Source organism: Lepisosteus platostomus, chromosome 4 (assembly GCF_059453375.1).
Source record: "Lepisosteus platostomus isolate fLepPlt1 chromosome 4, fLepPlt1.hap1, whole genome shotgun sequence".
NCBI lineage: Eukaryota > Metazoa > Chordata > Actinopteri > Semionotiformes > Lepisosteidae > Lepisosteus > Lepisosteus platostomus.
Genome location: NC_142614.1, coordinates 18,420,680 through 18,445,102, shown reverse-complemented (window position 1 = coordinate 18,445,102; position 24,423 = coordinate 18,420,680). Strand labels below are relative to the sequence as shown.

Genomic DNA, 24,423 nt, shown 5'->3' with positions numbered 1-24,423 from the left:
GTAGGTAAACAGGGACAATATTACTAAATATCAACAATGCAGAATTATCGTTTGAATCTATTGATTCATATAATAAATAATTAGACTTCTTGAGTGCAAAACACCAGCGCCATGTTTTCATATCACAATTGCCTGCATATTAGAAGACATGACTGCTCATACTCTGGACATTGTATCACACAGATCTAATAGTACTGTACATCACACAGTTTATTTCCCATTCACTCTTATCTCCAACTCCTAATTGGTACTGGCTGCAATCAGCATTATCAAAGTTATAAGAAGCCATGTTAATAAAAAAAACATTCATCAATGGGTTTTGTTGTGAGTGTTTTATAATATACTCTTTCTTTGTCATAGCATAGTAAAATGAATCAGATGTAGTCTAACATTTTACCACCAGTTTTAACTGAAATCTGTCATAACTCTATCATAGTTATATAAAAATAATAATAATGTCATGGCATTTGTCAAACCACTTAATACCAATAATAATAATTACGCACCATTCATAGTACACATACCTTCCCTCTCTTCTGATCTGTTTACTCATAGTGTTGTTTCTTTTGACACTTAGAATGATGAGCTAAAAATCAACTCCAAAGTGAGTTAAGTTGGTTGCACTTAGATGAATACTGTGAACTCCATATTGTGGGATTCATTGGTGTGCTTCTCCATCTACTGGATGTGTTCTGCTATTGATGTTTTCTGTGCAGCCCATATCAGCAAGGAGTCAGCTTAAGAAGGATTAATAATTGTGGCATCTGACCAAAGGACTATTCGAATAATCATTGCACTTTCTAAACCCTTTAAAGGAGAGCTTTTAATGGAGAACTCCAAGTGCAGCATCTTAAAGGCAGATGAAAACATTTATAGTATTGTGTTTTTAAAAGTGGACAGTGGACTATCAGGTTGTGAGACCCAGTCACAGTTTTCAATGTACACTTACTGTGACAATTGTAAATGTTAAATTCTATTTAATGAAATTGTCTATAAAGAATTTAGCCACTGATGTGTTCCACTCTTGGGGTGAAAACAAGTTTGGAATTTTTTTTAATTATTTTGTTTCCTCAGGAACTACCACCCACATTTATGTGATAGAGAAAGTTGTCTAGTGGTGTCAGACATTATTTTATGAGCTATGTTCTTGACAGCTCTGCAAGGTCACAAATGTAACTTAATTTAGGGCTTGTAAAGTAAATATGCAAATTAGAAATGTCAGGAACCATACATTCATGAGAACAATTGACTACATGATATTATACAGTACATGATATTTTAAAGTGATAACAGAGAAAAATTACCAAGTGAAATCCAGGATTCTGTCTGTGACATTTTAGTAAATTGTTGGATATTTTTGTGCATAATAATAGTAATAAACTACTACAATTAAAGAAATCTATCTTGACTAAGTCTTTAACTGAATCTTTAAAGATAAAAAACAAAGTGAGACAATGGCATACATAATTTGTGCAATATGCAAATAACAATATTGAAGTATATATCTTTGTATTTTCATACTTTCAATAGGATACAGAATTCCCTAATCACATCTGAAGAATTTTACTACAGCGTGACTAAGAAAAAAACATTACAAAAAACTCAATAGAACATCCAATTTTGAATGATTTTCTTATGAACATGGTAATGATCAGCTTCCTTTAACTGTGATAATAATTGCAACTAGCACCAATCAGGTGCAATAAACAAGGTGATGTACTGTTAAAGCTGTTAAACCTAATCTTCCAGCACCTATGCTCTGCATATGTCTGAGATTTTTATGAAATTAAACAAAGTTTTTGTTTTGTCCAGAATCTGTAGTTTTAGATAAAAAATAACAAAACAAAACTAACAAGTGTGCATCAGTATACAGCAGCAAGTCAGTGATTAGTGACAGAAAAAATAGTACATGATTAATTTAAGCAACCTCTGTAGTATATAAATAATAAAATGTATAGTTTTCTTTCAGATTAGGTTGGGTTAGATGCCATAATGCTAATTCATTTGACTCAACTGTTTTTAAGATTTAAGTCCTTGAGACTGAAAGTACCATGTTGCAACAATGTATCTATATTGACATAATTAGGACTCTCAGCTTCAGATAACTATTAGTTGGAAGGATATTTTAAAAGAAAGCCTGGAAAGAGAACAGTCATTTTATTTCTCTTCATAAGTGACTTTAAGATAATAGCTGGGAGATGAAAATGGAATTGCAATTTTCCATTCTTCCATTTCTTTAATTATCTTTAAGGATTAACTTTCTGAAGTCTAAATTCTCTTGAAAAATGCAGTACAGTACTTCTTTGCAATCACAGTTCTCAGTAGTTATGTTCACTGGAGAGCAATTTGATTGAGATCTTTTATGAAACAAACTTGTTAAGTGGCTTCAGCACAGAACATCCTATGTGCCTTATCGTGCATTAAAAAGCAAACCTTTCCACAGGCCACTCTTTAATAATACCATGATCATAATCGTAATCATAAACTGAAATTGTAATTTCTTATTTTCTATTAACACTATTAAGAATTATGGCTTGGGATAATTTATTGTTGCTGTTGCAAAGTTTGCTTAAGCAAATTAAGCCAAAACAGCATGATAGTTGCATCACAAAATGTTTGAAGCTGTCATTGAAGAAATGTGGAAATAATTACAAGAGTGCTCACGTTACACACAGTGCTGAAGCCTGAGTTTCAGAAAGCCGCAGCGTATTGAGGACATGCAGACAGAAGTAAAGCACCACATAATTTAGTAAAACAAGTTATCTCATTGAAATACACTTTTGGTTTCCTGCAGAATTCTTTTGCATTAAAGAAAAAATATCTACTTCTCTAGCAACCTTAAATGATGCCATTATGTGCACATTTACAGTACCTGTACATATACTGTAACAAATGTACAGCTGAGAAAAGAAGATATGCTTTAGTGATTTTTGAATCAATAACTAAACAAGATGAGCATCCTAACCCTGTCTTTTATCCCTCTACGATACTATTACAGTTATTTTGGAAAAGGATAGTCATGTAGTTTTATATATGTAAAATGTAAGAGAAAGAAGGAGTAATATTATCAGTGCTGTTTGTTTGCTTTAGATCAGAAATAATTGAGATGACAGTTCATATTTTTGAAGTTGACAGATTGCTACATGTGAGATAGATGCCTATTTTCTTTATGTTCCAGTTAAAACTTTTACTGGATTTACTATACACAAGAAGAATGCCAGGCCACTGAATCACTAACAGCTTTTATAACTGTCCCTCTCTGACCTGACCTTGTTTTGGCTGGTCTAAGCATATAATGCTTGACATGAGCTGAAAAGCTTGCATTTAAAAAGTGATGATATTGATATCATTTGTTCTGTTTTTCTTGTGTTTGACTTGAGAGTTGAATGGCGATGGAGTTGAGAAGGATGTAGCTGATGGATTGTAATCATAAAACAACAATTAACCTGCTGATTTATCTGTCTCTGATATCATTTCCAAACAGGTAGCTCAAGATATCGCCATGGTTTCTAGCTTATCACATATAAACATTAGTACTACTGCACTTAATTACTGTTTAACAGAAATGGTTCTCTAAAATTTTCAAATGCACTATGCAACCTAGTAGTTAAATAAGCACTGAGAATGAAGCTTTATATGAACTATGAATTGGGCAGCACTTATTCTGTGTAGCCAAAGACCTTTAGATCATATGGTTCTCTTCATCATAAAAAACTGTAATCAGGTTGGACTAATGCAAAACAAACCAGTGTTTCAATATAGCAATCCAGGGATCAAGCCATCCCTTTAGCTTGTATCCTCAACCAATCTTTTAGAACATACCCGAAAACCATGTTTCCATGTGTCACATGGATCATGATGGATAGTCTTGTATGGAGAAGAAGTAATTGCCTTGGTTGATGAGGTGCTGGCCAACAGTACCCATGGGAGGAATTGTCTTCTTGGCTAGCCATGCAGGGCCATCTGTACACTTTCCTTGTGACGTCAGACAGCTGTCAGGTAGCACTTCTGAATAAAGTCCTCAGTTCGACTCTACATTGAATGTGTTGGTCTTTGGCCATGTGTCACCACATATACAGTGGGAGAGAGTGTAGTAAAGGGCTCTCACGGACATAATGCTTATAAGCAAGAGGGGCCTATCTAGTTCATTTGGATTAAGCTCTCAATTAAGAACCACAAATTGATACCAAATGGGTTAGTGGGGGCCAAGTGCCCTCTTATTTTAAACTTTTCTTATGTTCTTATTTGTGTGAGGAGTTACCATTTGTCTGTTAATTATTATTGGATGGAAGCAATTCAAAAGGAGACGAGCCTTCACCCTGACACAAAAGCATTTAAAAGTGTTTGATGAAGTAAAAAAAAAAGTGAAGTGGCAAACAGATAAAGTGATTATCATATCCTTAAGCAACAACAAAATATGTACAATACTTATTAATGTTGACACATTTTCATATCCATGATAATCATTTATGTTTTGTACCATTACATGTTATAACAAATGTTGTGCATTGGGAAATAACTTTTAAAGTAACCTTATAAGTGTTTGGTTTCATAGGAAGCGTCTGGAAATTTTAACTTTAAGGGTGTATGTTATTGAATGGAATTCAGACAAAAAGACAAAAAACAGTTAAATGTATTTTGTGTTTGGGGAACAGAAATGTTACCTTTTGCAGCTTTTCTCCTCATGTGCTTGCATATCATTCTCACTTAAGCTAACTGCACACACATACATCACCCTTTTTTTCAATGGAAATATTTAAGGGTTTAGAGGTTTAAAACATCTATCTTAAACGTTTTAATGGCTTTGAGAAGATTAAGAGATTACCTTAGTGGCTTTTAGCAAACAGCCCTGAAACTAAGAGAAGCAGTTGCTACAACAGGGGTCTGCCAAAATCTATTGTTATATTTGTTAATAGATATAAATCAAAACCAATGTAATCAAAAACATCTCTAATGAGAGAAAATAAAAATGTGTTACAAGATAAACAGATGAATGCTGAGTTATAATATACATACTAAAAAGAAATTTAGAAATATTTCAACATTAATTGATCTTGAATTTTGGTCACAACTTTGAAATTAAAGATAATATTCTAAAAAGCTGGTCTAAGTTCTATTCCATTGGGCACATACAGTATAGTCAGTGTCAACAGGGCCTGCGATACAAACCTTTCAGGTAACCACTGCAAGCGCTACAAATACTTTATCTTCACAACCTGTTGAAGCTTTAGCTAATTGTATTCATGTTTTTTAAGAACAAATATTTTTAACAGAACTAATCTTTTTTATTGTAGTTCTTACAGTTCAAATCATTTATAGTACCCTTTAGAGCTTGATCAAACAACATTAAACAAATTACATACAGAAACTAAAGTTAAGAGTGTTGCAGAAAATATCAAAGGTCGCAACAGAATCAGTTTTCTTGTGAATTTAGGATTCTTAGTGATAATCATTTGATAAGCCTCATTTGTTATCAGATGTCTTCAGAATTCAGAGGCAGTGTCTGAAATAATAATGGGTTATTATTATTATTATTATTATTATTATTATTATTATTATTATTATTATTATTATTATTATGGGTGAGCTATACAGTAAGTAAAATTCTAAACAAATCTTTTGAGTTCTGGAGTTGAGATTTAAAAACGTTCCTGGTTTAAAAAAAGCTGCAATTGGAACATACTGCAATCATAGAAGCACTTCAGATTGACATATTTTGGCCAACCTCTGTAAAGTATCTTTAAGTGGCCTTTTAATTCTAATCTGGTTCCTGTGAAGAATTTCCAAACTATGACAGTGATAATACAACTTATTATGTCTGGTGACAGAGGGAATGAGGGGGCCAAGACACCAGAATCAAGATAATTGCGCCAAAAACAGACCAGAGTCTAATTTTAAGAAGATAAAAATAACTATAATATACACAATTAAAAGTGTCAAATGACCAACAGATAAGATCACTTTATTGGCCATATGCAATTTCTTGTCATAGGAATTTGTCTTTTCAAATACCCCAACGTGCTCTCCATGAGACACAAAGAGAGGGCCAGAGTGCAGGGTCAGCCATTTATACGGCACCCCTGGAGCAGCTGGGGTTAAGGGCCATGCTCAGGGCCCCAATGGAGTAGGATTCCTCTGCTGGCCGCGGGATACAAACTGGCAACCTTCCAGCCACAGGCGCAGATCCTTAGCCACAGAGCCACCGCACCGCCCACTTGCTATCTTCGTGTCACACATAGAGTTGCTCACACATCAATTCTCACAATGTTGCTGATAGCAAAAATCACTTAAATTCTACATCGTCATAAGCTCAAAAGTAGGAAAAGGCAAGGAATTGCTGAAGACCTAACGTTGATAGACATAAATCAAATTATTCTTCAGACCTCTAGCTGCTGCTTTTCCTGACACCTTCTGCTACAATTCCTCGTTCTCACAGCCTGAAACCCTCAAAGATGCTCATGAACAGATCTGTGCTGTGACATATAAGGTCATCTAATTTTTTTCGAGGTTGCATTTGACACTAGACTTAGTGCTCATCCTCTTTATGTGGCAACTTCGATCATGCGGAGCCTTTTATGAGACACGTGCACCTTTATAATTCCAAAGTCACTGAAACTGACTCCGGATGTGTGTAGTTACTATTTTGTCTTCATTATATTGGTATTCCGTTCTCGGGTAATAGGTCAAAACTGGTAACAGTTTCTTGTTGTCCAGGGTCTGAGAAGTTACAATAAATTCCACTCAGAAATAAGACCAGAATTCTCTAAAGGGATACTTTATAAATTTCCATTATAATCCTTATTTGCTTCAATTGTTTTGATTAGGTTGTAGAAGGAATCAGGAATGATGCTTCATGTACAGTATGGCACAGTGTTACTTGTTGCTATGCCTCAATAATGCTCACACAATTAGGATATACAAAGTAGCTGAAAGGACAATATCAGTATTGCCAGTTTCATCTGTGGATTTCTGGTAGCTTTTCTTTTTAATTGGTTTGCCTCTTCCTATTTTTTATTTTGCTAATCAGGAGCACGTGTTTTGAAGCACCTTCTCCTACTCTTCAAGAACTGATGAATAAAAATAAGATTGGAAGAGTCCATTTTCAACGCACGTTGTTCCAGTAGGAAGTAAGATCTCATTGGTGTTCTGTGCCGTGCAGGTCTAGGTTTTATTTTTCATTCGTCTGTGTCTTCTTTTCCTGGTGTTTGTGATGAAATACCTTTACATTTCTGTGGTGTAGTGTATATGTGTGAGATGTGAATCAGAGGCATTTAATGAGTAAAAAATGGAGGCAAACGAATAAAAAAACAATTCAGTGAACTGTACCATGATGGCTGATTTACACTGCCCATATAAGAAGGCAGTTTTAGAAAAGTGACAGTCAATTTAATCAAGTCCATTAGGATAGATTGATACTCATACTTTGCTGATAAAGAGACAAGTGTTCTTTCAGCACTTAGGCCTCTGTTTACTTATGTATAGTCTCTGTGTTCATGATTTTTTATGTGTGCCTTGAACTAACAGTTTCCTAAAAATGACTTTAAAGACTCTGTGGGAAGCAAATCATCTTCCTTATCTCAGATTCTTCACATTGCCAAGAAAAACGATGGGTTTAACCCTAACCCTAACCATGTTATGAAAGATATGTTTATCCCCCAGATTAAATTAGTACAGAAATTTCTTATATATAGGAAATGAACTGCTTGGGTGTTTGTTTCTTCATGGTGTTTTAACTAAGGACTTTGGTGGTCTGCTGAAAAAGCCAACAACTACATGGATAGCAAGAAGGTCCAGAAATGGCATTCCTGAAAAATGGTTCCCTTAACAAAGGTTTGTCTGCTGTCCAGCATTAGATATAATAATTCAAAACTTAGATTTATTTGTGTTGTATTTCACGTGCATATTACAAATCGGAAAAAAGCTTGGATGCCAATCACAGCACTTTAGTGAAAGAACATAATTGATACAGCTTTATACTACTAATAATGCAGCATAGCACACATTTTGTTATTAAAATACTTATTGATTCTTTCTTCTTGTGACGTGTTTATATGAAAGGGCCAGGTCATGCAGAGTATCCTTTGGAAATTGTGAATACTTCTAGAGCTCTTACTGTAAGTGTCTGATGCTTGTGCCAGCTCTATGTTACAAAACCAACCAATGACTGCAAAATGTAAATGTGTTCCATTGGCCTGGTGCAAATAAGTTTAGAGGCTCTCAATCTTCTAGGTTGGAGGTGTGGTAGTGAATTGATCAGGTTTTAAAGACAATAACATTCCCTTGCTGTGAAGTGTGACTTAAACATTTCAAAAAAAGAAAAGTAGGTGGTAAGAACATTTTAAAACATCTACGGTTTGGAATTCAATTAAAAAATAGATTATTCATCCCAGGAAGGCAATTTAAGATTGCTTAAAGGACTGTGTCTCTATCATGTGGTTTAACTTGGATCTTTAGCAGAATCTTCTCCAGTGTTTATTAAGGAGGTAGTCTGAGTGGTACACTTTTTAGAATAGCTATATAATAAAGAGTAACCACTGACAAGGAGAAGATGTGAGTAGACTATACAGGTATATTTTCTCTCCTGAGAGTGTTCTTGAAGGGACAGTGATGCAAAATATACTGGCTCCATTGAGAAATAGGTTTCTTCCAAGTCTTCACACAAGAAGAAAGTGATCTTTGAAGGTCATTTTGTATGAAACATTTACTGTTGTCCAGGAAGCTAACTGCATTGTTAATAAATTAGTCATAAACTCTATGCCAATGCCAATGATTTAAAGGCTTACAGTGCCTGGAAAGTTTTAAAGAAGCTGCTGATTGTTCAGTCTCATATGTTTGTGCAAGCTCTGAGTGTCTATATAAATGTGTTGTATTATTTTTACAAAAAGGCATGTGATTAAGGTACTGGAATATGGAAATAGTACTGCAGTAACACAAAAATCAACATCATGGTAATCAAAATGGTAGTTTTAGCTTTTGTCAGCACTAGAGAAAACTGAGAATTGTACCTTGTTCTGAACTAGTGTTGTTCTGGAAAAGAAATGCATGGGTCAGTTTCGCAGTTGCAATGAACTGAATACTTTCTGGAAGGTGTAGTAAGCTGCAGTAAGTTCCATGATTCCATCATTGAGAGAAAATTGGCATGGAGGGCTCACCCACCGTGCTCTGCAAAGTTGGAATGAGTTTAATACTAACCATTTTCATCCTGTCATGTCGTGAATGATATGACATTAAAAGGGAGTTTGTTCAGCACAGAATTCAATAATTATGACCTCTTTTGCAAACATACATCAAGGTTCTAACAAAAAAATCTTTGTTTCTACATCCTAAATCCCAAATTAATTATTCTGTGAGTAAAATTATTTATCCAGAAATCTGCACTGATCTCCAATGTACAATCCTTGTATTTTCTTGTTTGCTACGATACTATTGAGAACGCAATGTACAAAACAATGGTGGTCATGGCTGTCACTTATGAGTGGAATGTGTGTTTTTAGCTATGAATCATCATTGAAGTCTGCCAATTATGACCCAATTAGGTATACACATCAATTTAAAATCTCACTTTTGTGAATAGTTCTATAGAATGATACATTGTGTTCTGAAAAAGAATATTATTACATTAGAACCATGATCGTATCTTTTAACGTAATTATCAATTATCAGTGATGTACACTGACACAAAATAGTTCTAACGTGATTGCTGTTATTCCAGGGATGTGAGCCCACCTAGAAGTAAGGATGCAGATCTACCTGTTTTTTAGCATTTAAAGCAAATTCACATTATTCCACTTAATAAAAATGTTTACATTTTAAATTGGCAACAGCTAGAAAGTATAAAGTTATTTTACAATGCACGCATATGGCTACCCAGTCTTCTGATGTTCTTTTCTCTTTTCCCCTTTTTATTCTAGATTAGCATTCCTTCCCAATCGGAACCACAGTGACAACGGCAGACAGATTCTCTCCAGTGAGCTGGAATCTCAGGACTCCACCGGCTAAACCTAGAGTTTGATGAAGGAAGAGATGGCACAACACATACTGTATACACATGAATGTATCTGTAGTGTCCTGACATAATACTGTAATTTGGCCATGCTTGGATATGCTTGTCTGTAATCAAAGCTTTTCAGTCCGGTATTCAAGATGTCTGTGTATAACAGGGATCTCAGCCACCCAGACTGAAGGAGTTCTCCTTTAGCTCGGCGTCCTGTTGCGTGATGCCGGAGACCCGGGTTTGCTCCCAGGCAGTGAGGGACGAACTGGCAGGGCAGGAGCGGCAAGGGCAGAAACCACCAGAACCATTACATCTGGAAGGCAGCGAGCGATCTTTCATAAAGAAGAATTGTTATATGATGTTCAGAGGATGGCAGAGGACGGCACAACTGGGTTCAAATTCACTGGAAAATTACTGCCTCTGTTGTGGTGAAGTGACCTGGAAAAGCCTATAACAACAGCACCATGAAGCATGGACATGCCTGCATATACCATCAAAAGCTTCTAGCTCAAATTATATTACCTGTACAAACAGAGATGAGCCCCAAACAGACCAATGTGACTTTCACTGCCTCTCTCTTCACTAAACTCTTGTCTAAGGGACAGGAGACATGTCTGTGAAAACAACTGAGTATCAGTGTCTTGTACAGTACCTGATGAGTCAGTTCTTCATCAGTTTATTTCTATAGTCACATCAGGTTTGGCACCTAACAGAGATATATGACTCCAGTGTCTGTAAATGAGACTGAAGTACCATGTTGGATCTATCATGAAATGGATTACAGCCTGATGTGTTGAAAACACAGGCATGGAGTTTCTTGAGCAAAGGAAAATGAGAAATGAGAAAAAGAGGCTGAACAATATCCTCATTTGTGATTTTTCCTATTATTTGACATTCTTAACTCTTCTGGGCACAGTACCATTTGAATGAAGCATCTCTAGAGGTCTTGTCAAATAGGTATACTAGGACTTGATGCCTTTATTCTTTTGAAGGATGGCTCTTTATTAATCCACAAATAAAAGCATTCACCTTCTTCAGCAAGTACCACAGCCTCCACACTGGCATCATCAAATAATGGACAATTTGGAATCTCAGCAGGGGGCGATCACTCCCTGTCCTGCTACTGACAGAAATACGGAAAAACTACAGTACATAGACCTTCAGAAATTTGGTGCAATGTGTTATACAGCTTTTCATTGATTTTAGTGTTTGTTGAAGTCAAACAGGAATGAAGACTGTAAGAATTGGCTCATCTGGTTATGAAAATAAAGACTGCCACTCCAATGTTTGCCTTTACTTTGTTGTTTTTCCCCACACAATATTAGCATTTCTCTGGTCTGTAAACATTTATTATGGCAGGGTACTGGATATATACAATTAAATATACTATTGTATTTATTACATCAGCTTCAAAAGTACGGAGCATATTTTATACTTGATTGTTACTATGTGACAGCTCTTATTTTTTTATATATATATAAAGCTGATTTTTGCATAGTGTTGCTAGAGTGTATGTGAAATGTATAGAATTTTTGTAATGTATTTTAAAAATGTGCAATGAGAGAGCAATTACTATCCTGTATTTTTGAACTGTGCAAAATCAGGTTGAGTATATTTTGAAGAGGGTGGAAAAACTAAAGGGAAACAACTGGAACTTGGATATGGTTTTCTAGTGCACGTGTTGCTTCATTTGAAAGGTCTTCATTTTGTTGTGTCACATGCATTGTATATACTATACACTCCCATATCTGTGGTGACATGAATATTTTATAAGCCAGTGTACCTTAGAAGAGGATTGCCGTACTTCCACTGTGGAATTCAGACAACTCAAAACTACATGTTCAAAGAAAAGCTCCCATTATATGTTGCTCTGAATTGCCTAAAAAAAGCACTTTAAAATACCTAAGACTAAACCCTAGCACTATTATGTGTATATTTTAATAACTATATATTAGAGATTTTTTTAATTCAAGTGCATGCTTTTTATTTTTAATTGTTCAGCAGTTTTACCTACACACTTTGTAAGTCAGGTGATACGTAGATGTTGTAGGCTAGAAAGATTGCTATTGACCAATGCTGAACTACGGTTCTTATGAAGTCAAATATGAAAGTCCAAATGAATGTATATTACTTTCTGATAAAACATTCTACTGAATAAAGAGATGAAGGTGATAGCATGTTTGCGCATGCCTTTTTACTTGATATCATGAAACAAAAAAAACATTTCAATGAAGACTGTCCAAATATGGTAAAATGTGCACTCAAAGCCTCCTTTTTTTGTACCAAAATGCCCAGAATGATTTTGGAAATAAGAGAGAATTGGAGTAAATCACAAGTTCCCATATCTTTTGTTTGTGCAATTTTGTCTAGTAATGTTGCTCAAACATTTAACAATTACATTAAATATTTACTTAATATGCAAACTATTTTAAGTATTGCAAAGCATACCCGATACTGAACATTAATTGGCATGAATCAATCATGATTTTTTTTGTTCTTTTACCAAGCATCAGCCACAAGATTTTCAATTAACAACTTTAAGAAAGAATTCTGTGCGATGTTATGCTTACCTATGCTCCCCAGGATAGGGAGCAAAATGTTCACAAGAAAGCAATATCAACTTCTACAGACCTGCATCGTGTAACAAATTACTATACTCATTAACTACACAGACTTTCAAGATAAACGTACAGTAAAGCGCCATATTCTTAAGGGTACTGGATTCTTACAATGTTTATGCAGCTACGTGGTTAGAGCCCCTACATTTGATATTGTGGAGTTAACTTGCTAATTCAATAGTATTTATATATTAAAATAATCAGAACACATGATCGAGTGTATATTTACTTTTATTTGAAACAGCATAGGTAAAACAAACAAGGTCCAGAGAAGCAAAAAATAAAACAGAATATTGCATCATAAGTTAACTGTAGTAAAAGATGTATATTCATACATAAAAAATAAGTGAAAGTGAAGAGTAAAGAATTCTCATAGAAATGTAGACTGCAAGATGTCGAAAAACAAATCCACACATACAGATTTTTTGGAATTATAAGCAAGAAATGTATGTCTAACTCCTCCATAACCACTTAATCCCTCTCTAGTTTCTGTGCCACTGCTTGCAATGCAAGAAAATCATTTCCAAGCCATAGAAGATGCCAGGCACTTCTATAGTTCTTAAAAAAAAACAGTATTGTAACAGCTGTATTTCCAAATCACTGGATAAAATGATAATCTCAGCACACATTTGATCTGGAATCATAAAAACAGTTAAAAGATTACCATTTTAAAAGAGAAGCCATTCAGCAATTGTTGTTTTTGTTTAGCATCAATGTTTTGTTAAAGCACTAAACATTTATTCCCACAAGTTAAAAGTTTAGTCTATTATATCTCAAACAAAGTATCTAATGTATCCAAAGTATTTTATGAAAGTTAAACTATTTTTTAGGTAGGAATCAAAAAGCTAGCCATGATTAAATTTTACCCACACTATAAAGGCATAAAGAGCACTGCTCAGCTGTCAAAGGTCTCTGATCAATACCAATAAGTGCAAAATTCAAAAGAATGAATATGCTGCTGCTAGGAACACAAACCAAATGCTTTTTTTTTGTAATCATAAAACCTGAAATGCAGTGACCCAAAACCCATACAAAAATAGTATTAATGAACAAGATAACTAAGACAGCATAATACAAACAAGAAAGCTCACTAAGGTTGCTTGTTGAACCTGTCCCTTTCTGAACAATTCAGCTAGACCTGACAATCTCCATTATACAGTACTTTTTGTCCCTGCTTCTGAAAAAAATAGGTTGGTTAGAAAAACAACAGAACCAAAATGTAATATTCTGACCTAATTGAGTCCAGAACACTTAGACTGCAAATGACATTCACAAGTCATTAGCACAGACATGTAAATGATTTCTCATTTAAGACCAAATCACAGAATATTAATGAATTATATCCTTTGCTGTGGAGTTCAGAACAGTGTCTGGATGTGACTTCTGTGAAAGCTCTTTCTATAAGAAAGAAAATATTAAAATTACTTATTCATCTTTTAGAAGATCACACTTCAACATCAAATTTAACCCCCTTTAAAATGACAGTGTCCTTATTAAGTCAACCGGCTTATTCAAACAGATAATGGCAACACACACTAAAAGGGTGTGACATCTACTGCTGTTCTGGATGTGTACCAAGAATGCACTATACTCAAATTCATACCAGTCATGTACATATTTATTTTGCCCAAAGTGCATCCCTGCATGACATTTGAACAGGCCAAATAGCTGTACAAGCATCCTATAGAAGAAAACTAAAATGATATAACAGCTAACCTGATCATATGCGAGTCATGTTACTTTTATTTTTAAAAATTGACATTTACAGAACTAGGAACAGTTTAGTTCTTATTTTACAATTAATGCAACAAATTATGATTCCATTGAGATGCGGTGATATTATTTTTAAGTAAATCACTGAAAGATTTAAAATACAGAACTGTATTCAGCAAAACATCAAGAGCAGTTGGTGAAAGAGCATTCATTGACAGTTACAGCCTGTTATTTTCTTAACTCAAACTTTAATGGCTATCGCTTGTTTGACTTTAATGAGATTACTGAACACAGAAATGAAAGTTTCCAGAGGAGTAAATGAATCATTTTTTTTAAAGAAAATAGGTCTAAAATCTTTTGGATATGGAACGAATCTTTAATGCTAAATATTAAAGTTGCTATTAGACAAATAACAGAAATCTAAGTCAAATAGTGAACTTACTGTAAATTCGGTATAACTGCCAATCCTAACAGTCCTTTTTTCACTGTTGAACTCTTGTAATGGAGTCCTTGGAGCAGCGTCTAGAATCCTGCCCTTTAGCTGCGTCTGAGGTAATATATATATATAAATATACTGCATAGTACAAGTTAAAGCAAGTTAAGAATTGTTTAACTGATTTAGAAGGAATAAAGTGAGAGAGACTGAAAGACAAAAGTCTTAACATGGAAAAAACTGCCCAAATCATTTAAATTGATCTAAAACCATCACGTATGAAGCCAGGATTTTGACAAATTAGTAATCGGAAAAACCAACAGCCTTACCACCATATTATGAGTTACATTCATGGCAGTAAATTCTCAGATATCTTCCACACTAATTTACTTTATACATAGCAGGCTTTTTGGTCAACAGTAGAACCTGGTGGTTTAGCTGGAAGATATTTAATGGAAGACTCTTCTTTAGCACACTTGTTTCCCCAAAAGTAACAAATTTCTAAAAAATAAGAACTTTGACACCGGTGTGACCCCTTACATTTTGATCATTCAAGATACCCTTTAACCTGGTTTCACAATTGCTGTGAATGCTGCGCAGAGAGGAGTACATTTGAACACACCTCAACAATGTACTTAAATTTGTTACCAAAATGATTTAGGTCAATGCAGAGGAATAAGAGATCCCCCATACCTTCTGGATGGAGAGTGGAGGCTTTCCACTCACACTGTGAAAAGTGCTTGCAGTGCTGTTATTACTGGAGCTGCTAGAGCTGGAGCTCGTTACCCGCAATACAGAGAAGTTTTGTGTCCCTGCAACCTTCCGAAGAACAAAGGTTACAAACAAGAGGAGGTCATTCGGGTTATGGCAAGACCTGACATCCAAAAAAAAACAAAACTACAGTTTCAGAATATCCTGAAGCCATATTCATACAAAAAACTTGGACATAATAAAGCTTACAAATAGGCATTATAATGCATTTCATATAATTTATTGGTAAAAAACTTTACAAAATGATATTTTCCCTTATAGACCTAAAAATGGATAAGCATCATCAGTGTGATCCAAACAACTTGTAGTCTGGTTACATAATAACAGACCAGCTTGTGGAGAGGGAACTATGCACACTGATGCATTAGAAAATTCTACAACATTACTATGGAATAGATTTGTAAACCGAATGGGTGTGCACAAAGTTTTAATGTGAAGGACATTCTCCAAATTGCTATGGACACAGACATTACCAGACAGATGTTTATTCCTTCTAAAGGACAGGGTGCAATCTGGGATTAAAGCCAGCATGGGAAGACAGTCCATCAGTTTGAAGTGCACAACCTGTAAATGTCAAACCAACATTTAGAAGAGCTAGCATTTACCTTCTTTGTCTTGTTGGGTGTGCTCACAATAGTGAGTCCTCCATGGGGCCTTTTGCCTGGTGTTCTCCCAGCAGAAGTGTCTTTCTTTACCTGGAAGTGACAGTGAAGGACTTAGATATAGGACCTTGTGAGTGCTAAAATGTTCACCAAAAGGAATCTGTTAATTAGGGCTGCCACACAGCATCGCAATCATTTTAATTGTCATTTCACAGGAAAGTTACCGCAGAAATTGACAAATGCATTTGTTAATGCTCTGTGAAGCGCATCACAGAATATGCCAGACAAATTCACTTTTTTTTTCCTACTCAAGATGTTTTGACATCTAAAGATTCCTAAAATCTAACTGTCATGGACAGCTCAGGGAGTTACTAATGCAATTAGTAAAACCATCAAACACTGATGATTTTTTTTGGCTGCGTCTACTGGCTTTTTCCACATTACTCTCTTCCATGAGAAATAAACAAAATGCTCATCTGTCAAAAAGTCTCTTCTCAACTGTACCGCTTACACATTTACATATTATACAGTGGTCACCTGCATACCCAGGTGAAAATATGCAATATATAGATGCGTTTCCAGCAGTGATGTTTCTATTGTTTTGACAAATCAAGGATACATAAGTTGTGCTTTGGGATAGAAATCACCAATTACTAAATTTAATTAAGAATAAACGGGTAGCATGATAAAAGGCAATATGTTAAAATTGTACATGCTGAATTATAAGGGGAACACTGTTAGTTTAGTAATTCATAAAAAACAGTAGTGAATAATATATAAATCATAATTAAGTGTACAAAGCATTGCAGAGGCTTAGATGAACTTAAACTATTGTGAACATTTAAAAATCGATCATGACATTTCAAAAGTTGCAGACACTGGTGCAGACCGTTCCAGACACCAAGGGAATCCCCCACAAATTTTACTTACACGTTCATTCTTCTCTTTTCCTTTCAGCAGCCGGTGCTCATCCCAGTGGTTTGCAATGTAATCCATAACCTTTAGGCCTCCAAAGAGAAACTCAGTACCTTGCTCAGCTTCCCACATCTCAATGGAACTCTTCAGTTCTTCCTCCAGCTAAAGGTCAGAGAGCATGTGAAATATTAGATAATCATGCTCTTTGTTAAAGCAAGAAAAATCAAGTGCTAGATTGACTTTTAACGTTACTGAAGCTAGGGCTTCTACTCATCAATTAAATTTGAAGTACTTCAGTGATCAGCTATGATATACTTTACCTTTGGTAACAGCTTTTGAATTTTAACCCTTTCTTTCACTTCCTTAAGCAATGTCCCACCTCTGTTGGAAAACCGGTTTGGATCAGATGCTCTCCTCTAGGAAAAAAAATAGGAGTGACTTTCATAGCGTGTGGAAATGTTTTTTATATCTGGTGATTAGTCAGTTTTTTTTTTATTCCACAGTACATATTTGTTGCACGGATGCAGAAAAGGGGAATTCGGGTCTTATCCATACACTATAAGGTTTATAAATGAAGGTACCAGGGACAGTTTAATAACAAATATTCAGTCATAAGATCTTCTTGTACTGTATTGCTTTGAGAGTTTTATTTGCTTTTCAAAGACAAGCTCTGCATTTTTTAATAAAGCCAATGATATACCTCAAATTCCTGGAAGATGGCAAAGTTCTTCTCCCATCGCTCCACAGTCTCTAACAAAGGTTTGCACTTCTCATAGTACATTTTAACCTGGAGCAGCTCTTCATCATGCTTCATCAACAATTCCTCAGTAAAATTGTCTTAAAAGAATGAAAGGCAGAGATTCAGGAAAGCAAATGCACATGAAAAACTAATTTAATAATTCCTTACACTTGAATGTAAGGAACACTTGCACTCCACTCAAAGCGCTTTACAGGTAATGGGGACTCTCCTCCACCACCACCACCAATGTGCAGCCCCACCTGGATGATGCAACGGCAGGCAAAGAGGCCCAGTACTCTGACCACACATCAGCTATCAGTGGGGAGGAGAATAGTTATGACGTCAATTGATAGATGGGGTTTATTAGGAGGCTATGTTTCGTAAAGACCTGCAGGGAATTTGGCCAGAACACCAGGGTAACACCCCCACTCTTTTCAAGAAATGCCCTGGGATTTTTAGTGACCATGGAGAGTAAGGCCCTCGGCTCCTTATCCGAAGGACGGCACCTTTTTACAGTCTAGTGTCCCCGTCACTCTGCTGGGGCATTAGGACCCACACAGACTGCAGGTTGAGCGCTCCCTACTGGTCCCACTAAAACCTCTTCCAGCAGCAACCTTATCTTTACCAGGAGGTCTCCTCAGGTACTGGCCAGGCTAACACATGCTTAGCGTCAGCAGGTTGCCAGTTGTGAGTAGCAGGGTGATATACAGTAAAATATTCTAGATCTTGAATTATCAGGATATTTCCAGGACTGCTACTATTTCATCATACAACAGCTCACTAGAGTGTGCAATATCTTCTGGTGGAGAATACATAACTTCTGCCTTCACAGCACTCAAAGAACCATGACTAACATTTGCTTAGAACTGCATTAGCAACTTTACAACCACTAGAGGTCAGTCTAAAACCAGGTTTCCTCATGGTTTGCTAGGCAGTGCAGTATTAAATCCACAAACAAAAATCAATAACAAGAGTATCACTTCTCAGCTCAGAAATGATTTCAACAACAATCTCCCTAATTTACTAGTTATAATATATGTGAAACATTAATGAAACTGAGCAATTTGCCTTTTATTACATTCACCTGTTTCTGTCATTTTACAGGAACGGGATAGTTTGTGAAGATACTTGCAGAGCTAAGAGCAAGGCACTACAGCACCAAAATATTCTAAAGAACATTTCAAGTAACTGGGAGTAATTTTTCCCAGCTGACTACGCAATTTATGCTAGAAAAATGTTCTTGAAATCTGTACTCACCATCATAGAAGTACTTGAAAGAGTCCCTCTGATCAGAGCTGAACCTGCACTTGTCCCAGTACTCGGCCAACTCCACTCTGATCTTCTTAATCACTTCTTCCAGATTGGCTTTCTTCAGCTCTTCCAGATGCTCCAGCTCATTCTGCCACTACAATAAACAGCAAGAGCTCAGATCTCTTCCTCTAAAGAAGCAACATTAATACTTCAATATAAATCATACTTTAAGGTATTGCTATTTATTGCTCAATTCTCTCAACAAATAAAAAAAACATTTTGCCTGGAGTGATTTCTATAACTAATAACCAAGAAAATTAGAAAATCAAACAGAGAAAGGAAAACAAAGACTACCCTGTTCTACCATGTGCCACCAATTGATATGAATGCTGTACTTGTGGACTGCTCATAGAATTTGCTGAAAGGGGGCTGGCTGACAAAGAAAAGATGACTGGAAGGCATCCCTTTTCCAACATACCACCACCCAGCTTCTGTGCTGCTAAGTATTATTTTTGACAATGTTCTTGCTGCATAGGAAAATAGCACCACAGGAAGACATGTAAGCGTTAAAAAAGCAGGACATCTGTAATAAAGAAAAACCTCATTCCCAAATCTTTATATCTGGAATTGTGCATCTTGATTGTTCAATCTAGCAATATTTGGTTCACACTGTTGATAGCACTATTGTGGCATCCTGTATGGTTTGGGTTAATGAATTATGATGCCTTCATGTATGAAGTTGATGGTCTCACTCTAGTTTATGCATAAATTACTCTAATTTTGCATTTTTTGAATATAGGTTCATTGTTTTTAAGCATCAGAAAAAAATTAACTTGCAAAACCATACATTTCAAATTGTCAAATTCAGAATATCAACAGAACTGTAAATTCAAATTTGAATTTCACTTCAAAATCCATTTGTGAAGCTATAAGAATATACCCGGCGCTTTTTCTTCAAAGTTCTAAAATTAGGGAAAAGACTCACCATTACAATTTCATCAGAAAGGGAGCCTGCCGGTTTCTCCTCAAGTCTTTTACCCTCCTCCATAAATCCAAGTCGATTTGACAGGTTCAGCACCTTGTCTTTTAACTCATCGCGTGTTAAGGTCAGAGATTCCTTTTTAACTTCCAGCTGTCCAAAATAAGACCAGTTTTAAATGCAGGTAAGTTTCAAGTTTGTAATAATAATAATTGCTTACACTTATATACTGTAGCGCTTTTCACTCAAAGCGCTTTAAAGGTAACGGGGGATCCCCTCTACCACCACCAATGTTCAGCATCCACCTGGATGATGCAACGGCAGCCATAATGCTCACCACACATCAGCTCTCAGTGGGGAGGAGAGCAGAGTGATGAAGCCAGTTTAGACATGAGGATTATTAGGAAGCCATGATGAGTAAGAGCCAATTGGAAATTTGACCAGGACACCGGGGTTACACCCCTAGTCTTTTAGAGAAACACCCTAGGATTTTAATGAGAGTCAGGACCTTGGTTTTACATCTCATCCAAAGGATGGCGCCTGTTTACAGTATAGTGTCCCCGTCACTATACTGGGGCATTAGGACCCACATGGACTGCAGGGTGAGTGCCCCCTGCTGGCCCCACTAACACCTCTTCCAGCAGCAACCTTAGTTTTTCCCAGGAGGTCTCCCATCCAGGTACTGACCAGGCTCACACCTGCTTAGGTTCAGTGGGTTGACAGCCGTGAGTTGCAGAGTGATATAGCTGCTGACAATACGTACAAGAGACGGAGCTTTTAAATATGTATGTTAGCACCAACAAACTAATATACTTAGGAAAACAAAAGTGACTTTTGACAGAAAACACTTCAGTCATTATTTGTAAGGAGCATGGAGCATTTCGGTTTAAAAATTGTTTCTGGACTTTTCTCAGTTTGGCGATTCAATAGTTTGCGATTTCAACTCAGAGAATGGTTGATCTGAGGTCCTAAAAATTTATTTGTTAAAATGCAACGGGCAGTTACTTCTAAGGTACTTTCCTTGCCCTATTTGTCATACATTCCATAGTTGTAGATGCTGATTCTGTCTAACACTACAGCAATTAAAAAGCCCTTTAACTCAATAAAAACCACCAATCCTTTTGGGCACAACAGTACATCAACTTTTCTAGTTCTCCATACATTACCTGGAAAACAATCATTTTGAGAGCTTTGATATTCTCATTGGTGAGCAGAAAGGCATCCATATCATCACAGACTACCTCCTTCTCCATACTGGTCTCAGGAGAATGACCAATTTCAGTCATTAACCGTCTGATGTCTTGTCTAAGGTCAGAAAACACCTTAATGCGGTTTTTCTAAGGGAAGAGAAAAAGATTGTCAGGACTGAAGTACAAAAAGTTGCAATTTTATACAATAAAGGAATACAGTTGTAAACTTTTGTACATACTAGATTTCTGAAAGAGGACAGAAACTTGAACTCAGATGTGTGCCACTGTCTCAGGACTGTACCTTTTCCTCCTTAAGGGATTTGATGTGCTCTCGAAGATCCTGCAGCTGTGAGCGCGAAGGCATGCTGCCTGTAGGAATGTAGTAAGGGGTGGCGCATAGCTCTGTGCACAGAGCATTGTCATCCTGCTGCAAAGTCTCCAGCTCTTTCAGGCGATCGTTCTTCTCTTTCATCAGCGCTTCCATTTTGGTGCGAAGGTCCTTCTCCAATTGCAGGACTGTGAGATTTGGATCAATCTGAAGATGCAGATATTTCAGTTAGCCCCAGAATGTCTAGGCACACACTATGCCCTTCACTCCACAACAACCACCGTAGGCAGCAGAGTAGAGTAGCAATCATACCTCTCAAACAGAGAGTTGAGGGTTCAAACCTCAGATGGGCTGTACCCTAAGACCAAGATACCAGACAGATTATTGTAATAAAATTCCTAGATAACATTATGGTGACAAATAAGATACATTGGCTATAAGTAGCGGTGAAAGTTAATTCTTAGGAGATCTTAAGAGGTAGTCCAAGAGCTCACTAGTTTTAAGTCTGTCGAATCTCAACTCGGTTAACCTCTAAACATTACAACACCTTCTCTGGTTTACCAAGCAAGTGAGTTTCTCACCCTTTTGCCCTTCATTCATTCGTTGAAACGAAGTAATGCGGACTACTGAAAGAAAACCATCACTCACTTTGTAAGGTTCTACAGACAACTCAAGATGCAAGGTCTCCAGCTGCTTTTTACAAGTAATGATGCTCCGTTCAATGCGGTGCTTAAGGTTTTCCTCCTCGGTTATCATTTCATTGAGGAGATCCTTAAAAAAAAAATAATCACAGAGTAATTTCAATATATTTTTGGGGAGAACAATAAAACATAAAAGGCTAAAACATGCCCCAAACCCAACACTGCTGGCAACCCGCACTCAACCCAGAAAGCGAGGAGCTCCATCAAACAACAGTATTTACAGGTGGGGTCAAGCATTCTCAGGTGGTCCCCTCCCCGTCCCATTGAACAACATCACTGAGAACTCCATATGTGCATCACAAAAAGAGAGGGGTCCATGTGACTCCACTGTAGGCAACACTAAGGCATCCAGCATTTTAGTAGCAGTAACAGTAGATATCAGTCCTTCAACAAGAGCAGCAGTGGAAAACTAAGGATTCTCTGCCCCAAAAAGCAGACATATGCACACTCCTACATCACTGGGGGGGGGGGAAGGGACTCATTGCTCACTAAGGGTTAAGCCATAGAGCATACTTGGGGTGGTAATTGAGTTTTGTGGAACATCAGGGTTTTGTTTGTTTTTTTAAGGCAGACTGCAAATCATTTCAAACAGCAGCCAAAAAGATGACTACCTGATCACCAATGAGAATACGAGACCCTAAGGAGGTTATTTGTGTTCCACAAAACACCCCCTATTCTATCCTTCACATTTAGTGTTTGATGCCAAAGTTAAAACACTGATAGCTTCTTCAACAGATTCAGAACTGCATCACTGTTGCTTATAGAAAAAAACACTCTACTGCAACACATTTAGAATTTATCTACAATTCTAACATGCTAAATTAACCAGTACCAAACAGCTGAACACTGCAAGATCCAACATCACAGTTTTTGCCTTTTTTTTATTTCATCCATTCACAGATGTTAAGCAATGGCAATACACAAGGTGAAAAATTAGAATGCAAAAGGCATTAGTATTTAAAACAGACAATGAAAAATTGTTAATCTGCTAAGGGATGAAATCAAAACAGGTGGAAACAGAAAGAAATTTAAGATCAAATTGAAAATAGAAAGGTAAGATTGTTTCCTTCTCTGGCTCAACCTCAACACACTGCAGTTTAGTGGCCGAATCTAGAAAGACCGAGATAAACGGAGCTCCTCTTACATCAATGTGTTTCTTGACTGCTTCCATGCGCTCTACCCTCTGTTCCTCCATGATTCCAATGCTGTCCCAGATGTCCACAAGTCGTGCCATGGCCAGATTAATGCCAGTCACAAGGGAAAAGGCTAAAGCTTCACTGTAACAAGAAATAAGATTCAACTGATAAAATCAGAAAACACGTCCACCAATAATTTCACATCTGAACACAACTGGTGAACCTGTTGATTGTATCATCCAGGTTGTAACAATATTACAGACAAAATACGTTGCTGTATGCCAATTCTTTTAAATGTAAATTTCACATATGACAAAAGTAACTTGTATTGTATTACCGCTTATTTTGTTCTACGGCCGTTTACTAAGAAATGTTAAGCGTAAATTAAACTCATGACATAGGAAATATTTCATTAAGTATCTAAAACAGATGTTAAAAAACAAGCAAAAACAATTACAAATTCGCTCAATCTGAAGTTGGTGGAAAGCAGTATGTTAACATTTAGAATTCGAAATCCAACATGCCGATCTTGACTGCTATGTATGCTGTTTTCTCTTGCGCTACCTTTGTTTGAATCGGAATGAAAGTGTGTCTTGTTTAAAATACTTTATCCTCGATTTGAAAAGTAGATGCCACAGTTGTATGCTCAAGCAAATGTAGAAGAAACATCTGTAACACTAAAAATAATGTTTATGCGAAACAGACTATAGGTACGTATCTGTATTATAGTTATTTAAATTGTATTTTAGTACAATGCTGCTTACCTCCTCCTGTTCGCCATGGTGAAAATAAAAAAACGAAAATTATAATTATAAAACGAAATACTGCTTTACTTAATATCCTTGATGGGGGAAATGCTAGCCCCTATTTACTTTTTTTAATATCCTAATATTTTCACTAATAAACAAAACGCCACTTAATTCCTTTTCTACACAAACTCTCCTGCTAACCACAGAATTTCAAAAACTGGCCCTGCTGAGCCCGGTAGTCTGATTGGATAATAATCCACCAATCATCTTAAATAACCGCCCTGTTTCGATTACGTCAGTGAGG

At 36.3% G+C, this 24,423-nt stretch overlaps 2 protein-coding genes across 3 annotated transcripts in view; one reads left to right on the top strand and one right to left on the bottom strand.

Moving 5' to 3' along the window:
- LOC148672876 (5-hydroxytryptamine receptor 4) overlaps positions 1-12,166 on the top strand; it is a 97,110-nt gene extending 84,944 nt beyond the window's left edge. The window contains exons 7-8 of one of the 2 annotated variants that reach the window (XM_088628831.1): positions 7,028-7,830; positions 9,912-12,166. In XM_088628831.1, coding sequence (XP_088484957.1) covers positions 7,028-7,124 — 97 coding nt within the window. In that variant the 3' untranslated portion in view covers positions 7,125-7,830; positions 9,912-12,166. The remainder of the gene's footprint in view (positions 1-7,027; positions 7,831-9,911) is intronic. The other variant, XM_088628832.1, reaches the window with a different exon arrangement.
- A 661-nt stretch (positions 12,167-12,827) lies between these two features.
- Positions 12,828-24,350, bottom strand: prc2 (protein regulator of cytokinesis 2). Its single transcript, XM_088628839.1, has 14 exons — positions 24,135-24,350; positions 23,379-23,511; positions 22,182-22,304; positions 21,507-21,740; positions 21,182-21,352; positions 20,022-20,168; positions 19,043-19,190; positions 17,747-17,883; positions 17,367-17,462; positions 17,062-17,208; positions 16,135-16,224; positions 15,452-15,577; positions 14,768-14,872; positions 12,828-14,010 (listed from the first exon to the last, which is right to left on the bottom strand). Exons 1-14 carry the CDS (start codon positions 24,149-24,151, stop codon positions 13,942-13,944), a joined length of 1,743 nt encoding a protein of 580 aa, XP_088484965.1. The 5' UTR covers positions 24,152-24,350; the 3' UTR covers positions 12,828-13,941.
- Positions 24,351-24,423: the final 73 nt, after the last annotated feature.